This window comes from Myotis nattereri (genome assembly GCF_964212035.1).
Source record: "Myotis nattereri genome assembly, chromosome: 8".
NCBI lineage: Eukaryota > Metazoa > Chordata > Mammalia > Chiroptera > Vespertilionidae > Myotis > Myotis nattereri.
The window spans coordinates 62,437,301-62,457,663 of record NC_138083.1 but is presented as its reverse complement, the minus strand read 5'-3'; the positions used below and the strand labels follow the sequence as shown (position 1 = coordinate 62,457,663).

The 20,363-nt window shown below is 38.3% G+C and overlaps 2 protein-coding genes across 3 annotated transcripts in view; both read right to left on the bottom strand.

Moving 5' to 3' along the window:
- Window positions 1–10,265, bottom strand: part of TWSG1 (twisted gastrulation BMP signaling modulator 1) — a 31,048-nt gene extending 20,783 nt beyond the window's left edge. Inside the window, exons 1-3 of one of the 2 annotated variants that reach the window (XM_081096502.1) lie at window positions 10,007–10,210; window positions 9,346–9,432; window positions 8,125–8,281 (exon numbers count right to left, since the gene is read on the bottom strand). In XM_081096502.1, coding sequence (XP_080952628.1) covers window positions 8,125–8,247 — 123 coding nt within the window. In that variant the 5' untranslated portion in view covers window positions 8,248–8,281; window positions 9,346–9,432; window positions 10,007–10,210. Of the gene's footprint in view, window positions 1–8,124; window positions 8,282–9,345; window positions 9,433–10,006 lie in introns of both variants that reach the window. The other variant, XM_081096501.1, reaches the window with a different exon arrangement.
- Window positions 10,266–15,237: 4,972 nt separating this feature from the next.
- Window positions 15,238–20,363, bottom strand: part of ANKRD12 (ankyrin repeat domain 12) — a 108,077-nt gene continuing 102,951 nt past the window's right edge. The window contains exons 13-14 of the mRNA XM_081096500.1: window positions 17,991–18,086; window positions 15,238–16,985 (exon numbers count right to left, since the gene is read on the bottom strand). Of these exons, the coding sequence (XP_080952626.1) occupies window positions 16,800–16,985; window positions 17,991–18,086 (282 nt within the window). The 3' untranslated portion in view covers window positions 15,238–16,799. The remainder of the gene's footprint in view (window positions 16,986–17,990; window positions 18,087–20,363) is intronic.

The window sequence follows — 20,363 nt, the reverse complement described above, 5'->3', positions numbered from 1 at the left end:
ATGATTTACTTTTTTTCTATTCCTATGCATTCTGTAATTTTTTTAAAAATATGAAAAATTTTTATAATGGCAAATAAACATTTAATTTATTTGGGTAGTATGACTTAAGAGCCAAATTAATGTCTGTACAATTATGAAAACATACACTAAAAACACAAACTGAGGTCCTTAAATACTAAATTAAGCAAACTCTAAATATTTATAATATCTTTATTAGGGAAAAAAAAAAGGCCCCGGGAATGTAAGAACAAAGCTAATTAGTAAATGCATATTGCGTAAGCATCAGTAATCAAGGAAGCATTAGGTTGTACCTATGCTGATATTATTTACACATTTTCTTAGATCAAATGGGTATTTAAAAATATATAAAACATATCTTCAAACAATTAGCCTTTATTCAAAAGAATAAACATAATGATATTATGCTAGGTTACAACAAATCTATTTTGACATATTAATACTCTTTAAGGAGACCATCAGACAAACTTTCACCAAACTGAACAAAAATATCTCAGCTGAATCTTATTATCATGTTGTTCTTTATAAATTCCAACTGGTTGGTAAACTTTTGTTCTGAAAATAATATAAACTTAAATGAAACACTACGGGGAACAGTAGTGTTCTCTGTCAGTGAAATATATCAGCATATGAGTTCATGTACATACATGAACTTCCAACATATGTCAAATGGCATCCATTTCTTACATAAACCTAGTAATAAAATTTTAAACCTTAATTTACTGTACAAGTTCCCCAACAGATTTCTTTAAAATACTCCCACTGGGGTAAGGTGGAGGTAGGTATAGATAAGACTGGACTGGCTATTTGTGAATCACTGAAGTTGAGTGATAGGTTAATGGGGGATTATTTGACTATTTATTTTTTCTATTTTATACTTGAAAATTTCTCCCTGTTTTATATTTGAAAATGTCCATGTCTTCCAATGAAATCCTAATTTTTGCTTTAATATAATAATTTAACAAAGTGAAACAGCCAGTGAAAATTACTTTGTCTCTACTTACAAATTTTAGCAGCTATTCTAACTGCATTAAACATTTGAAGGGAAACAATGACTTATTCTTCTCTTAAATTACATCAGGCCTAATTCATTACTTTTGGACATTAATTCAAAGATTTTCATGAGGTGTTAACAGAATCAAAAGAGGACAAAAATGAATTAGAGCCACAACTTTTATGAGCAGGAAGTAAAATGAAGAGGGAAAAAACACTGTAAGAAATAAGGTAATGTTTTTAAGAGAAAAAAGGAAACACTGTATTATAAACCAAATATTACTAGTATTAGTGATAAACCAAGATAATGTAGCAAGAAAATAATGTAGATTTAATTAGCACTGATTAAGGAAAAAGGAAAAGAAAGTTAATTTTTTCTTTTTTTAGTTTACTGTGATTAAGAAAGTCCTTAAGTTATCTGAACTATTTATATTTTTAACTAAGACAAAAATACATTTAAAAATTATAATTATTAATAAGCTATTTTGATATCGCAACTTATTCCAATAAATCTAAGATTTATTTAATAGTTAAATAAGTTTTTAGAATAAAAAAGCAGACTGTTGATTTAGTGCATAAAAGTGCTAAGTAGCCCTAACTGGTTTGGCTCAGCAGATAGAGCATCGGCCTGCGGACTCAAGGGTCCCAGGTTCGATTCCGGTCAAGAGCATGTACCTTGGTTGCGGGCATATACCCAGTAGGGGGTGTGCAGGAGGCAGCTGATCGATGTTTCTCTCTCATCGATGTTTTTAACTCTCTATCCCTCTCCCTTCCTCTCTGTAAAATCAATAAAATATATTAAAAAAAAAGGTGCTAAGTAAATACACAGATAACCAGTAAAGAGCTAAAATAATAATACATTAACAATCTCTGAACCTAAGTTTGAATATTTTCATTAAATATAATGTTTACATCACCCTAAATATGACTCTAAATATTTGCCAAAAGTACTCACAAGTCAATTAGGTGTTTTTTTTTGTTTTGGGTTTTTTTTTAGTTCTTAATACAAAAATGGGTCTTGAGATTTCTGAGGTAAAAGCATAATATTGATCCAAATTTTATATTTTTTTCCCACAGCAGAAGAAAAAAATAGAAAGATCTTGTTAAAAGGAAAATCCTATATTACCATTTTTTTTCCCTGACATAGGAAAACTAAACCACTCGTTACATCAGCAAGGAAATACACCATGATGACAATTTTACTTTTTTGATGTTTAAAGTTAGATTTCTTTCCTGTCAGAAGCACAAAATAAATATTTACGTAGGGACTACCCTTATTTGTAGCAACTGGTAGGAGTGGCAGGAATGACTGTGCTGCTTGTGGCTACGCTGGTAAAAATATTTACATAACTATGAGCTTCCAGGGAAATTTTTTTATATTTAGTTATTTCAAGAGTTGCAGAGAGCTCAATATAAACAAATGTTCTAGCTTATCCTCACAGTACATCATTTCAATACTACAGATGCTGTTTAAACCAAACCAAAGTAACAAAAGGAAAATCTAAATCCCCTCTAAGATGTAGGAAGTAATATCTTTCTTTAAACTTCAATAGCATTGCCTTTCCTAAAGTACTCTCCAATGTTCATTTTTGTACATGTTCTTGTTCTGTAAGTGTAAGGAGAGAAGCTACTATTATCATCTAAAATGTCAATATGCCTTGTACTTTGATGAATATAAAAGCAAAATTTTAATAACTTACTATGTGCAATGGAAAGCAAAACTCCAGCAATTCTTAACGCTCTTTTTTATTTCTTTAATCCTCACCCAAGGATATGTTGATTGATTTTAGAGAGACAGGAAGGGACACACAGAGAGAGAAATGCTCCACCAGGGATTAAACCTGCAACCCAGGAATGTGCCCTGACTACGAATGGAACCCACAACCTTTCGGTGTATGGGACAATGCTCCAACCAACTGAACCACACTGGCAATTCTTAATCTTTCAGAGCAACAATGACCTTGAGAACCTTCTGAAAGCTATGGAATTTTTTCCTTTTTCATACTGTACATATACAATTTTTGATTCTGAAGATGCCATAAGCCTTTAAGAGATCCAAGGACCCCATTTAACCATTCTTGGCACATGAAACACCAATAGCCAACCTGTTCTTCAATTGAAGAAAACAGGAATGGAAGAGGGCATCAAAGTTCAAGTTTCTATCAGTCCTGTTAGGCTACCCTCCACACTAGAGCAAAAGACAAGAACAGGGATCTACTTTCCACCCGCCCACTCCAACCACAGCAATAAAACCAGCCGATCAAAACAAACACACCAAAAACTTCTGCTCAGGAAAATGACCAGTCTCAGAGCAGAAGGGCTTCCCTGCCCCTCGAGTGAAACCCTCCAGTCTGTGTCCGTCAGCCCTGCCCACATATAGTCTCCCAACCATGCTTTGAATGCCTCATTCTTAACTATAATGGACAACTAAATAAAAATTGGGGAAGGCCTGCCACACCAGAGATGTAAGTTAAAAGAAAAAATAACCTTGGAAGAAATATAAATACAGGTAACAAAATAAATTTCCGGTAAGTATCCTCAGAAATACTTGATGAGAAAAGAGTGCATTCAAAAACAAATGAAAGTGTTAATCTCTTCCCATCCCCTCCACCTGACTACCCTCTGTGCCATGCATTCATGCCTCTGGACCTATTTTTGTTCATTAGATCTCACATATAACTGAGATTATGTGATATTTGTCTTTCTCTAACTGGCTTATTTTGCTTAGCATAATAATCTCCAGGTCCATCCATGCTGTCTGTCACAAAGGGTAAGAGATCCTCTTTTTTACAGACGGGTAGTATCCCACTGTGTAAATGTACCAAAGGTTTTTTAATCCACTCATCTACTGATGAGGCACTTGGGCTGTTTCCAGATCTTAGCTATAGTAGCAGCTTTATTTTTATACTAGAGGCCCGGTGCACGAAATTTGTGCACTGGGGTGGGGGGGGGGGGGTGGGGCCTCAGCCCAGTCTGCACCCTCTCCAATCCAGGACCCATCGGGGGATGTCCAACTGCTGGTTAAGGCCCCGGATCGGGCCTAAACCGGCAGCCAGACATCCTTTGCACAATCCGGGACTGCTGGCTCCCAACTGCTCACCTGCCTGCCTGATTGCCCCTAACTGCTTCTGCCTGCCAGCCTGATCATCACCTAACCATGCCCCTGCCAGCCTGATCGACACCTAACTGCTCTCCTGCCAGCCCGATTGTCCCTAACTGCCCTCCCTTGCTGGCCCAGTTGCTCCCAACTGCCCTCCCCTGCCGGCCCGGTTCCCCTCAACTGCTCTTGCCTGCAGGCCCGGTCCCCACCAACTGCCCTCTACTACCAGTCTGGTTACTCCCACCTGCCCTCCCCTTCAGGCCTGGTTGCCCCCACCTGCCCTCCCCTGCAGGCCCGGTCCCCCTTAACTGCCCTCCCCTACAGGCCTGGTCCCCCCTAACTGCCCTCTCCTGCAGGCTTGGTCCCCCCCAACTGCTCTCCCCTGCTGGCCTGGTCACCCCTAACTGCCTTCCCCTGCCGGCCTGGTTGCCCCTAACTGCCTTCCCCTGGTGGCCATCTTGTGGTGGCCATCTTTGACCACATGGGGGTGGCCAACTTGTGTGAGGGTATGATGGTCAATTTGCATATTACCTCTTTATTACATAGGATGTCTTTTATTAATTTCAGAGAGGAAAGGAAAGGGAGATAGAAGCGTCAATATTGAGAGAGAATCACTGATCGGCTGCCTCTTGCATGCCCTCCACTGGGGATCAAACCTGCAACCCGGGCATGTGCCCTGACTAGGAATTGAACTGTGATCTCCTGATTCTTAGGTTGAAGCTCAATCACTAAGCCACACCAGCCAGGCAAGCTTTATTTTTAATTGCCCAAACCTAGAAGCAACGAAGATGAATCTTAATAGGTGAATGGATAAACAAATTGTGGCACATCCAAAAAATAGAGCATCGGACTGCCAAATGAAGGGTCGGGTCACAGGTTTGATTCCCGGTGAAAGGCACATACCTGGGTTGCAGGTTCAATCCCCACCCCTGGGTCAGGGGCGTGTAGGAAGCAACCACTCTCTCTAAAAATCAATGGGAAAATAGCCTCAGGTAAGGATTAACACACACACACACACACACACACACAGAAAATCTGACCCAGCAATTCACTCCTGGGTATATACCCAAAGAAATACAAACATATCCACATAAAAACTTACACATGAATATTCACAGCAGCATTATTCACCATAGCCAAAAAATACAAACAATCCAAATACCCATCAACTGATGAATAGATAAATTAAAGTAGGTATATCCATACAGTGGAAAATTATTTGATCATATAATAAAGAGTTAATATGCAAATGGTCAACACACCCTCACACCATCACACCATGATACCCTCACACCATCACGATCCATCACCAGAAGGCTGCATGCACAGCAGGCGCATGTGGGTTGATGGGGACTTGATGCTGCATGCACAGCATGGAGGCGGGACCCCCGGCTCCAACCTACGTCTTTGGGGCAATCCATTGAGGAGCCCCAGATGGGTGGGCGAAGCCTACCTCTTTGGGGAGATTGATTGCAGGGCTCCTGCACTGTGAAAGGACACAGGCCAGGCTGGGGGGACCCTGCCCCCCAACCAAATGCACGAATTTCGTGCACCGGGCCTCTAGTCTGACCATAAAAGAATGAAGTGCTGATACCTGTTATAACATGCATGAATCTTGAAAACATTATATTCAGTAACATTAGACATAAAAGACAACATATTATATGATTCCATTCATATTAAATGTACAGAATAGGCATATAGAGACATAGAAAGTAGATTACTGGTTGCCTAGAGGTGGGGAAGAAGAAATGGGAAATGACTGCTAATAGGTATGAGGTTTCTTTTTAGGGTGATGGAAATGTTCTAAAATTACATTGTGGTGATGGATGCATAACTCTGAATACACCAAAATTCTTTGAATTATACATTTAAATCAGTGAAATTTATAATATTAGAATTATATATCTCAATAAAGCTGTTTAAAAAAATCTAAGAACATTGATCACAGACTCATATTAATAAGAGTTTCAATAAGATATTATATATAAAAATAATAATAAAAGGGAATGTTCTAGTTTTCATTATTTGAACTAATGGAAATGACAGACCTCTGAGAGTCAAAAAATAATTTGGAATTTAAGTGAATTTCCACCTAAACATGAATATAGTAATTGTTATGAGACTTTATTTCTATTAATGAACAACGAAGCTCCATTGAAACAACTGGGAAGTGAGCACAGATTCCCCATGTGACCACAGCACAAAGCTGGAATTAATGTACAGACTCTAAAATTTTCAGCAAGCATAAGCCTAAGCAGACATGCCATATCAAAACTTCCATGTATAAAATTAGGTGGTATTAAAGAATTACTGGTAATTTTAAAATTGCTAATAGCTATGTGTTAAAGAGTTCGTATCATTAAGAGATGGGTATTAGATTTATGGCAAAATAGTATCATGGATTTGCTTGAAATTAAAACAGAACCGCAGTGGTCAGGGTAGAGGAATAGAGATAAAACAAGGGTAACCATGAGTTAATAATTGCTGTAACTGTTGATTGTAACTGTTATTTATTATACCCTCATCTCTTCTATTTGTGCTTGAAAATGTTCATAGTAAAAAAATTAAAAACCAACCACTGAACTAACAAATTTTTCTATTAAATGTTTTGGTTTGAAATGCAAAGTAAGAGTGAACAGAATTGAGATGGTGGCAAACTACACTCACATAAAGGCCATGCTTCCTAGAATTTCAATTATTAATGAAAAGAACCAAATTGTCAGAATTAAGCACAAAATGCCTCTAATCTATAAAAATCCTTATTATTTCTAGTACAAACACACAATTGCTCTTATGTCAGGGTTATAGCCAAGAGGTAGCTGACTCATACTTACACAGAATTCTAGTATGTGTGGTTACTAAATTTCTTAGCCAACAGCCAATAATTAGAAGGGAGGCTAATAAACACACACAAAGAGCATAAGACTACTGATGATCTAATAGGATGGAAAAGAGAGAACAGCTATATAAGACATGAAGTTCACCACTAATGAACACAACTTTATGAAGAGTAATAACCAGTATGATTAGGGGAAAGGCCACAGGCTTTGGAGTCAAACACAGACCCACATTCTATAGCCGCTTACTAGCTATGTGAACGGAGCCAAATTACTTAACCTCACTTTTCTCTTGAAATGAGAAAATGTCAGTGGTAGCTACATCACTAGGCTTGCTTTGATGACTAAAAAAGTTAATTATCATGTATTTTGGAAGCTGATTTCCCAATCCCAGATAACTTGCTTGCAACCCTGTAAGGAACCCTAAGCCAAAACCACCCAGATCAACTGCTCCAGATTCCCAACCCTAAGAAACTGCATGAGCCCTAGCTGGTTTTGCTCAGTGGATAGAGCATCGGCCTGCGGACTGAAGGGTCCAGGGTTCGATTCTGGTCAAGGGCACATGCCTGGGTTGTGGGCTCGATCCCCCGTAGGGGGCATGCAAGAGGCAGCCAGTCAATGATTCTCTCTCATCATTGATGTTTCTATCTCTCCCTCTCCCTTCCTCTCTGAAATCAATAAAGATATATTTAAAAAAAGAAAAAGAAACTGCATGAAATAATAAATGTCTACTAAATTAAGTTGCTACATTTGGAGGTAATTTCTTACATAGAACAGACAACACAGAATAAACATTACGTGTAGTGTACAATTTGTCTATTATTTGACTAGCTAAATTTCCCCCCTAAATGTAGTTATTTAGTCTCTTTGCTATGTAAACTAGAGTATACAAGAGAAACCCTTTAATTCCTCTGAACAGAGTGCTCATCACATTGTAACAGCATGTTTATAAAGCTGGATATTATTTTTAGTACTAAACCTCTTGAATCTAACCTTGCTTGTATGCAAGTGAACTAAGGGGGCAAAAACCCAGACCACTGTGTCTGTCATAACTCAGTACTTCATCTCTCACCTAATACACTGTATTACATGTACACTCTATATCTATATATCTGTGCTCTATCTCTGCTCTACAATACACTTTAATATTAATAATAATATTCTTAGTCCTACCTGAATGAGGCATTTGCTCACATCACTAGCACAGAGTGCTTTGTTACAACTCAGGGACACAGGGATCCATGTCAGGAACACCAAGATGGCTAGAGTAAGCATAACAACAGAATGTGACTTCATGTTTCTTCAAAGACAATCAGTAATTCCCAGGAAGCTAAACCAAAACAAATAACAAACAAAAAACTTTAATTCAAAGGCAAGTGTTAGGGTAAAAACAAAATACAAAAATGAAAAACAACACAAATAAACCAAACTCATTGTGTTAGAAGACTTTCGAGTGATCATTTAAAGGTCACTCAATGAAAGATTAAGCATGAAAAAACACCCTACAATTTTATATAATAATGTCTTGTTGGCCATCTTCAAAGATTTAGAATGAATTTCTCAGACTACCTAGAAACAGTGACTGTTATATATGTAGGTATTTATAGGTCATCAGTAACTTGAGAGTATATCAAGCAAATAACTAATTTTAAAACTACACTGATACTATTCAACTTTAGTTTTAGGCCTATTATTCAACTTTATGCCGGTATAAAAACTATTAGTATTGTATTCTAATCTAAAAACATTTAACAATATTTTAATTCTTAGAATTAAAACAAAGATCTTAAATGCAAATAATTCTAGTAATGATGATTATTTCATTGTTTCTTAACATAATCAGAATGAAGCAGCTCAAAGAAAGGAGTTGACAGTCATTCCTTAACTAATTTAGCAAGTAACAAAGGGATGGTACATTATTAACTGCATTATGTGAAGCTCTTCTTTTGATTCTATACCACAGGTAACATAGATTCTTCAAAATCATTAAGATGATATCACACTTTCAAAGAAAGAAAAAACCCCAAAAAAACCAGGATGAATTCTGACAGTGGTTAAACAACCAATGTGGCTATTAAAATTTTTAAAAAGCGAAGATATAACTTCTTAAGGTTAAAACACCCCCCCAATAGAACCAATTAAAATAAATGACTACTGATGTAAGAGGGATAAAAGGTACGTTTATAGGGCCTTTATAATTACCGTAAACTTTTACACTAAGTATTACGAAGTACAATTAAATTAAGCAAAAACAATAAGGTGAAAGAATAGAAGGCTTCGTACCCAGTATGACTCAATTTTGAAAGAGAAAGCCCTGCTGACTGCTCCCGAGGCCACAGGTTTTCTTAAAGACCGTTAGCAACCCAATTACCTAATTTATTTAACAACACGTACCAAGTGGAATGACTTTTGGAGCCACCAGTGGAGGCCGAGGAAGGAATCTGAAACTGATTTTATCCAGAACTAGTTTTCATCCTACAGCTACCAAAAAGGGGGTTTTAATTTTTTCGTCTCTTACGGTTGTCTTCATCCTACTCCCAAAATCTTATTGGGAAGATATTCGAGTAAACAGGGCATACACACAGCAGGCAGCAGCATGAACTAAGCGGCTTCTTGCTGTCTTTCTGAGTTAAGAACAAGCCCCATCACAACGGTCTCCGCCCGCCCGCCCTGAGCTGCTGCTCGGGCTCCGGCGACCGAGCGTGGCCCGGGGAGCAGGCGCTGACAGCCGCCTTTGTGCCGCCGGGGAAGGCGGCGGAGGCCCTCGCCCTCGCCCCCAGCTCCCCGCGCGCGGAGGACCAGGCCAGGAGCGCGGGCCCGAGCGGTGCAGGAAAAGGGGCGCAGAGGGGCCGCGGGTCGTGGCGCCAGGGCCGCCCGGCACCCCCCGGCGGCGGTACCCCACTTTGTCCTCCGCGGAGGCGGGGCTCCGGCCGCGCGAGCGCTCCCATTCCTCCCGGCTCCCTAGAAGCCCACCGCGGGCACGGCCTCCGGAGGCCGAGCTCGGGGCACTGACCCTCCCGGCCGCGGACGCCAGTGCCAGCCCGCTCCCGCTCACCGTGCGCCGCGGCACCGCTGGGCGGCCTGGCCCGGCTCCCCGGCGGCTCGGCCCAGCTCGGACGCGCTGCGGGGCTGTGCGAGGGAGGCAGGCCGCGCCTCCGCGCAGTCCCTCCGCGCGACGCCGCGAGCTTCCGACACCTCAAAGGCACAGGCCCGCCCGCTCAGCACTCCTCCCTCTCCTCCTCCGCCCGCCCTCGGCTCCCCGCCACCGCCAGCTCGGCCAGGAGACGTCTCTCACGCTCAGGACGCTCCGGAGAGCGCACGCCCCGGCCCCGCCCCGCCCCGCCCCCGCCGGGCCATGACCCCGCCCCCAGGAACACACCCACTCTGGCGCCCCCGCGCGCTTTCTCTCAGCCCTCTTCCCTTCCCCACATCAGGCTTCGCAGGCCCTACTGTCAGGCCCATTCTCTGCACTTATGTGCTAGTCATGGAACCGAGCTCACTGAATCCTCACAGCAACCCTGTGAGGCAGCTAGCTGTTACATGTCCTCTTAGAGCAGTGGTTCTCAACAGTTCCTCATGTTGTGGTGACCCCCAACCATAAAATTATTTTCGTTGCTACTTCATAACTGTAATGTTGCTGTTATGAATCGTAATGCAAATATCTAATATTCAGGATGTATTTAGGCGACCCCTGTGAAAGGGTCGTTCGACCCCCAAAGGGGTCGCGACCCACAGGTTGAGAACCACTGGACTAGAGGGATGCAAGACTGAGGCACTGAGTGATCAGTGGAGCTGACCTTGTTCTTTGACATCAGGGGTTGGGGTTGTTAAAATACAGGATTCTGGTGCCGGGAGCCAGTCCATCCTTGCTGTTTCAAGGGACCTGGCATATATGGCGTACTGTTCTTAATATGTTTGCTCACCTTCTTGGCACTATGTGTTTTAACCAAGGTCTCTGAGAAAGGTTGTTTCCCCAGGTAGGGATTTTCCCCTGAAGTTAGCGAGGGAATAAAACCTCTTAACTAAGTGCCAGGCGGGTAATTAATCACTTTAACTACGAACAATCATGCTTAAGCTACATAATCTTTACTCCCTGGAATGGAGATAAGAAACGCCCTAACCTTTGGAATAGAGATTGATAGGATTGGAATCAACTGGTATAAATACAGATGTAACATGACAACAGGACACAGAACCTAGGCACAGAACCTAGAGACAGAAGAACTTCGCTGGAGAGAACATGGCAAAAGATCCTGGACAGAAACTGGCCACAGAACCTAGAGACAGAACCTAGCGGGAGAACCTGGCTGAAGAACCTAGAGACAGAACCTGGCTACAGAACCTGGATAGAACATGGCAAGAGAACCTGACTAGAACCTGGTGACTGAACCTGGCAAAAGATCCTGGACAGAACCTGGCTGGAAAACCTAGCGAGAGAACATGGCAACAGAACCTGGACAGAACCTGGCAACAGAACTTGGCAGGAGAACCTGGATAGAAACTGGCTGGAGAACCTGGCTAGAGAACCTGGTGACAGAACTTGGCTGGAGAACCTTGGCTGGAGAACCTAGTGAGAGAACCGAACCAGAACTTGGCTGGAGATCCTAACCAGAACTTGGCTGGAGATCCTGGCTAGGCTGCTGATCAACTGAACGCTGTCTCCGTGTCATTCCTTCTTCGCCGACTCCGTCCACACCTTTGGGGACCCCTGGACCTGCTGGGGTTGGACCCCAGCATTCTGGGATCTGCATGAGACCGACTGAATAAGGATCCCCCAGGGCAGAGCCTTCTTCCAGCAGCTCACTAAAGTCTGCTATGCCCTGAGGGAGTGCCTGGCACCATGCTTAGCATTGTAAATAGAAGTGAGGACATTCCATAGGAGCAGGCCAAGAAAAAGCTTACTGGCCTGTGGAGAAGACGGACAGACAGCTCCACAAATGGCTACAGTGCACCACTCCAAGCCTCAGTAGGAGAGGGCAGACCTAGCCAGCAGGATGCCAGAACTCATTGCAGCCCATATTTCAAGAAAGTGAATTCATTTCAACAACAGCTAGCATGTAGATAAAGGCAATGGAGAATTGTACTCAGTTCCTTCCCACAACCCTGGGAATTTGCAGGTGTGGCTCAGTGGTTGAGGGTGGACCTATGAACCAGAAGGTCTCGGTTGGATTCCCAGTCAGGGCACATGCCCGGTTGCAGGCTCCATCCCCAGTAGGGGACTACAGGAGGCAGCCTATCAATAATTCTCATCATTGATGTTTCTATCTCGCTCTCCTTTTCCCTTCCTCTCTGAAATCAATAAAAATATATTTTAAAAACAGATTCCAGAAAGATTAAGTTGGAGCCCATTGGACTATGATCCACAAGGTATTTCTCCTTGGAAATACTGACCTAGTGCTAATGTCTTAAGCTAGAAGCAGTCTTAAATGCCTTATATGTGGAATCCTGTTATCAAAACTAATTGAACAAAATAGAAAAAGAGGCATGGATACATGGGACAGACTGGCAGCTGTCAGAGGGGTGGGAGAAGGGTTACTGGATGAAGGTGAAGGGAGTAGCCAAAGAACATATATGCATGACACCCAGACACAGAGAACAGTGTGGAGATGGCCAGAGGGAAGGTGAGGCAGGGGCTGGGTTGAAGTGGGTAAAGGGGAAGAAAATGGGGACATCTGTAATAGTATCAACAATAAAAATAAATTTAAAAAAGTACTTGGTAATAGTAAATTTAACAAAAAATTATTTTAATACGAAGTTATCCTCTCTTTTGGGTAAATATTTGAGTGAAATTGATGGTATTTTTTATAGTAAGTGTATTTTTTATATTGTAAACTACTAAATGGATATCCAAAATGGTGGTAGCATTTGCATTTTTACCAACAATCGAAGAGTTCTAGTTGCTCAACAGTTTCTCCAATTCTTGGTATTTTAAACATTAATTTTAGCCATTCTAGTTGGTAGATACTGGTATAACATTGTGGTTTTAATTTGATTTCCCTAATGACTAATGATGTTGAGCACTTTGCTGTTTTTTTCCTTGCCATTCATATATCTTCTTTGGTAAAATGTTAATTTTCTTATTGAGTTGAAAACTTTATCTTTACATATTCCCGAATAAAATTTTTTATATTTAAAAAATATATATTTTTATTTATTTCAGAAAGGAAGGAAGAGGTATAGAAACAGCAATCATCAGAATTACTGATCGGCTGCCTCCTGCACGCCCCCTACGGAGGACCTAGGCTGAAACCCGGGCATGTGCCCTTGACCGGAATAAAACCCGGGACCCTTCAGTCTGCAGGCGGACACTCTATCCACTGAGCCAAACCGGCTAGGACCAGATATGTTTTTAACCTATCTTTTCTCTCAGTGTGGCTTACATTTTCATTTTGATTTTAAAGAAAAAACGTTTTAAATTTTAATGAAGTCCTATTATTAAGTTTTTTCTTTTATGGTTTGTACTTTTTCTATCCTAATTAAGGAATTGTTGCCTAACTGAATGTCACTAAGACATGAATATGTTCAAGGCCAATGTTAGTTTGTAGTTTTCTTAAGTTTACTTTCTGATTTTTGTTTTTTTGGATAACTACTTCGGTGGAGGTTTTGTATCACCATTTTAGGTACAAAGGAAACTATGGTCCCAAGAAGCCACTAAGAAATGAATTACAAGGTATTTTAACCAATTAAACTTCAAACAAGCTTTTCCAAAGATTAGTATCTCTTGTAATCATCTTTTGTCTTGAATGTTTTATTTTTTTTTAAATATGAAAATGCTTTCTTTAAAATACAAGAAGATAAAACTGTATCACGAGTTTCAAATGGCTAAGTTCCTCTGTATCAAGTTTTGGGGTTTTATGTCAGGATACCATAGAATAAAAAATACTGCTCACATGTTGGATAACTAAGGAAAATATTTAGTACAGTACCCAATTTCTAGAATAATTGTATAATTCATAAGTCCATTAAAATGAGCTTCATGGGGTCTTTCCATAAGGTTTTTGCAGTTATGAAGTTTTGCAGCATGTGTAACATTTAAAATTCATTTTTGAGACCTCATTACTGAATAGACTTGAAAGACCAATTCTTCAGATGCTGTTTGTTTCCCCAAAATGAGTATTTCTTCCATTTTGCTAGCTGCCCAGGTAAATATTAGTGTTTGGTGTAGAGTCATATGGGAGTGGAAAATTAAAAAAAAAATTAGCACACATTTCACTTTTCTATAAAAATATAACTCTTTATTAAATAACATGCACAAATATCTAGTCATTTATTAAACAGATATGATTGAGAACAAGATTTAAAGAAATACAAATCCTTAGGTACAATTTAGTATCTTGTTCATGATATTTAATAGTTAAGAAAAAAACCACTGATTAAATTAACCACCCTTTGTTCCTCTTTCAGATCCTAAATCTTTTTAAGCATATATACTACATTCCAAGTTTTTTCTAGCATTTCAGAGCTTCAGAATATTTTTAATATCATAAGCCCTTAGCTACTTACTTAAGTGTTTCCAGGAAAGGCATTCACTTTTCTTTTAAGCTATCCTGATTAGCTTTGTCATTTTACAAAGGAAATTTGCACAAGCAGAATCATGGCAGAGGTGCTCCAGCGACTTGAGGTACCATTGTAGAGGGTGAGAACTGTGGTTAATGCTAAAAAGCTGGGATGACTAAAACATGCCAGATTCCCGCGTGCTTTTTCTCTTCTGCAGCTTGTTCTGTTTGGCCAAACTGTTCTCCCACACCCCCTTCTCAGGTTGGACCATCAGCACAAAATGCTTACAAACTTACCCTCTCATATTTTCTATGACTTCAATGCTCAAAAATCTGTTTGTTTTTTTGTTTAGGCAAAAGAATACACAAAATTTGCATTAAGTTTTTCATATTAAAAAGTATTGCTTTTTATAAATTAGCTTTTAATGTTCCCAGACTTAATAAACTTAACTTCAACAAAACCAGTGCTTCAAAATCTACCCTGCCTTTCTTGGCCCCATTTATCCAATAAAAAAGGCCAAAATATCTCATCTAAATTTCTAAACACTACTACATCCAACCTCTATATTAAAGTCCTTGCACTGTGTATTTTTTACACGTGCTTCTTTATTGCGCATGCCAAGTACAATATGAATTTAAATATAAATTGATGTAAAAATTCATTAAATCCCTAAGCTTAATATGTACCTTTGCACTCAACAACTTCAATTTTTCCATCAGCTGGAATTTCCAACTTGCAAGCCGAATTGTAAACACTTTATTTCTCATATATTCTTTTTACTTTGCTCTATCAGAATAAAAAACACCCAGTATTATTTTATAATTCAAGAAAGTATTGTGGAAAGTTCTATAAATTTTAATCTCATACACTTATAATCAATTTTACACATAACCTAACTTTCCTTTCAAAAATGTTTAATAAGTTTAGCAGCAGGTTTCAGATCAGAAATATTCCTGAATATTTAATCTGTATCATGGTATAGGAGGAGCTGGACTTTTTCTAAGTATATTGCTAATTATTTTATTAAAAACAGCATACCAAATCTTAATTATAAAATTCTGAAAATCTTGCTTTATATCTTGATACAAGGAAAAAAATACAGCATATTAATGAATTTTTCATAAACATTGTAGAGATCAATTGGAATATGCCTGTTTCTTTTACTCATTTTGACTACCAAATATCTCTTTTTTCATTTGAGTACTCAGTTTTTATTTTAAAAGTGCAAAGGTTATTAAGCTTAAAACATTATGCTTTAGCAAGTAAAAAAGTTTTACAATGATTTAACATGACCAATAAAATTTATTAAACATATTTTACATATATTCACAGATTCATCATACTTGAGTATTAAAATAGACATTTACAATTTCAGAATTTTCATTCAAAGGCATTTGGGGGTGGGAGGAGAGAATAAGCTCTACTATGAGGTGAAAAAAAGAGCTGTTTCTTTGTATGACTAATTCTAAATAATACACCCAACATAGTAAGTCATAGGTACTATGCCAGGAGATTAGTATGGAACACCTTACACTACTTTAGGCATCACTTATGGAGAGTTAAATTATAGGAAAAAGCATGCAATACAACTAAGTCACAACTTTACAGTTATGGTGATAAAAACAAGCTCACTCAAACACATGCATGCCTTACTTAAAAGTTCTGCTATCTGACCACACTACTGCTACACTCCATACAAACTACAACTTTGGTCCAATAAAACATCAGACAAAACAGGTTTACAATTATTCCTTTGTACATGTTTTGACTACCAATCCCTTTGTATACATTTTGACCATTAATTACAAGATTTACATCTGCACAATATGTATAAAATAAGTTATTAAAAAGAAAGACAATATCAAACTTTTGAAAAGAAAACTGTACAATTTACAAATATAATAAACTGAAGAAAATTTGTGCCAAGTTTTGCTTCCAAATTAGAAACTATTTGGTAGGAATTGAACCTTTTAGTTTACTGATATATTTTAATAGAACTTGAAAAAGATTTGCATACTAGTGGTTATTTCGTTACTTAGAGTGCTAACAACTTCCAGCGCCATTAGCAGATTCTCAACTTTAATATCTACCACAGCCTGCCAAATGTAATCATGACCTTTCACCGATATAAATAATAGTTTTCAATTAGAAACTATTTGGACCCAAGAGCCAAAATATTTCTTTTCATTTTTTATAAAATGACAGTGTTTGCTACATAACCAATTTTAGTTGAACTTTACCAACAATTGTAAAGGCATGATACCAGTATTTTTGTCAAAAAGCAATTTTCCATAATATAACACTCTTGAGTCTCCATCAGTTTAAGATGACACACGAGGAAGTAATGGCTGCTATATAGGAGTCAATTCAAAGTCATCATTAACATCAACAAGGGGAACATAAAACTCCTGGATTTCATAAATGCTGATAGATTTATAGGTGGCAGGATCAAGTTCCTGGAGTTTGAGCTGCCATTCTAATCTCTGAACGGCATTTAAAGCTGCAGCTTCATGTTGTTGCCTCATTAAAAGACAGGTCTATTAAAATAGAAGAGAAAAGTTAATCGATTATTCTATTAAATATGCTTTGTTTACTTCAGGGACATAGTAGAGGTATAAAAAGTTTTTGAGTTATACAGGGTAAGTGTTTTACCCTGTCTGTACCCATATGCCAACTATTTCTGGGTCTTCAACTTCACCCACATCTTAATATTTAAAACTGTTGCTTCAAATAATGAGATTTCAAATTAACAAAAGAATCAAGAAAATCTAAGGAGAAGTGATTTGTACTGAAGATCTAAAACTAAATACTTTTCTTTATAGATCTGTAAAATATATTTCTCTTATTGTTTTCCCATTCTTTCATGTTAGAACTATAACCAGACTTGTATATTGGATAATAAACATAAAGATCCCCATTAGAAACTCATTTTTCTACACTGGTCCTGAAGAATAATATGGCTTTTATTTTCCAAGTGTGACCTAGTGTAAGGATTCGTGACCAGTATTTCCTTTCCTAATCATTCCTAATACAGCTGCAGTATCTGTTTGTGAAGGGGGAAGCAGCCTGGCCAGGTACCTCAGTTGGTTAACATGTCTACCCAATACGTCAAGGTTGTGGGTTCGATCCCTGATCAGGGCACATAAAAAAATCAACCAATAAATGCATAAATAAATGGAACAACAAATTGATGTTTCTCTCTCTATACCCCCCTCCTCTCTCTTTCTAAAAATCAATCATTTTTTTTAAAGTTAAAATGAGCCCTAACCGGTTTGGCTCAATGGATAGAGCGTCATCGGCCTGCGGACTGAAGGGTCCCAGGTTCGATTCTGGTCAAGGGCATGTACCTTAGTTGCGGGCACATACCCAGTAGGGAGTGTGCAGGAGGCAGCTGAACGATGTTTCTCTCTCATCGATGTTTCTAATTCTCTATCCCTCTCCCTTCCTCTCTGTAAAAAATCAATAAAATATATATTTTTTAAAAAATGAAAAAAAGAGAAGGGGAAAGTATCCATTTAAACTGAACTTCTCAATATACATACCTTTAATTTGTCAAATTTATCATCCACATCTTGTAACCAAGACATGAACTGTCTTGCATTAAAGCGATCCCTCACAGAAGTTTTACTGTCATCGGACTGAAAGAGAACATTAAATATAGTTGAATATAATAAAATACAAAACCCACTTTAAAATCTATTATGTCATATCTTTTCATTTTATATTCCATTTTTTAAGGAATGATGGAAATATATTTTGAAAAAGGATAAAATATTATCTGAATATTTTAAAAATTTGATAAAGCATTTATTTCCATATTGAGTGGACAGAGTAGTTATTAGAATTCTTAGGATGCTGGGTTTAGTTATTAAATACATAGAATCCTATTGCTCTGTGAGTCAAAGATGTTTCTCCAAAAGGCATGCCATATCAAGTATTATGCCTGTGACATTCTTTTTAAAGTAAAACTTATTTCATATTTAATTTAATGTTAAAGTTTATCATCAACATTAATGTAGGGAGAAAAAGTGTTAAGGTGGGAGACAATCCTTTGAGGCAGATATTTTTTTTACAGGACCAGTATTTTGGAGTGCTCATAATGAAATTTTATATATCAGTTTTGAGGTAGGCTATATTCAACTGTCAGCTTTGTATCATACTGTGTAATCTTGAACTCATTATGTACTCTCTCAATTTTCAATTCTGTAAAATAGGATAAAAATAGCTCTTTTAATCTTTTTTTGAGAATGTAAGAGTCTCTTAACACTTGTACATACTGGAAGCACTCAATCTAATAAACATCCTATATAATAAAAGTGTAATATGCAAATCAACTGAATGGTGGAACGACTGGTCGCTATGACATGTACTGACCACCAAGGGGCAGGCGCTCAACGCAGGAGCTGCCCCCTGGTGGTCAGTGTGCTCCCACTGGGAGAGCGCCACTCAGCCAGAAGCCAGGCTCATGGCTGGTGAGTGCAGTGGCGGTTGCAGGAGCCTCTCTTGCCTCTGCTGCAGGTGGGCAGTAAGGAGCAATAGATCCTGGACTATGAAAGGGATGTCTGATTGTCGGCTTAGGCCCAATCCCCAGCAGGCAGATATCCCCCGAGGGGTCCCAGACTGAGAGAGGGTGCAGACCAGGCTGAGGGATCCCCCCACCCTCCCGGTGCACTAATGTCATGCACTGGGCCTCTAGTTTGCTATAATTATTACTATTACTACCAGTGCTATCAAAATGACATCCACGCATCAGGTAGCTTCACACTCACATATTTAGCCATTATCACTTCCTCCTTTGTCCTCAAGTAAGATGTTTTGACTACTTTATATTTTATTGTTGAATCTCTTTTTAATATTACAAGTTTATTTTGAAAAGAAAGAAGTGTAGTAAGAGAGTGTAGGCTAATGAATGATCCAAGCCTTTACTCAGGAAGGATAGATTTATTTTTTTTCTTAGCTCCTCAGAGGCTATTCTCATATGAAACAAACCTGTTACTCAGACCTTCTCCTCTAAAGTCAGCTGTAAAATGATGGGTAATAGGTTCTATAGTTTTCCTTAAGAATAAGAATTTACTTTGCCTTTTAATTATTAGGCAGATTTAATTTAACTATTAAGGCTGATCCTCCTTTTCAATGATTTTATAATTATTCTTAAGGTTTACTTGGAAAATTCACTTATTTTTGAAATTCTCTTTATAACCCATCTGGGGTTATAGATTTCTCAATAAAGCTGTATTTGTTCAGTATCAATATGTTTTCATCTGTCTTTCAGCAGAAAAGTCTGAATGTTCTGGTCCAGTGGCTTTCCATCTCTACTTTCAGTTTGCCTATGAATTTGTTTCTATTTTACATGTCTTTGTCATTTCAATGAGTTTTGGGAGGAAAAAAAATAAACAGATGTGTTTACTTAACCATTCTGAACTAGAAATCCTCAGAGACTTTCTTTAAAGCTTGATTTATAAAGTTCTAAAATTGATTCATGACTCTGTAATTGCATGAAACTTAAAAAGTCATCAAGATACCACATGGTCTAGAGCCCGGCCTTTAGCAAGAGGGCTAAACTGTTCATTTAACTTTATTAAAACTATTCATTCTATCCTTTAAAATTGGAAAAATTATGTAAAGTCCTTTCTAGAAATGTCTATTTTCCAAAGGGTCAAATAGTTCTTTCCTAAGATCGATCCAATTATTCATTTTAATAATAGTTTCTGTTACCTCTGAGTGCTCTCATTTGAATAAAGAGAGTTAGAAAGCTACTTATTTTGTTTAATGTCCTTTTTAGCACATGAGAAAAATAAAAAATAAAATAAAACCAGAGAGAAATGAGTAACTTTCTCTGTAATATACTTTATATCCCTTGTATTTCTAGCTTGTCCAATTTAAAACAGCATTTCCTACTCTCTTTTTTTTTATGA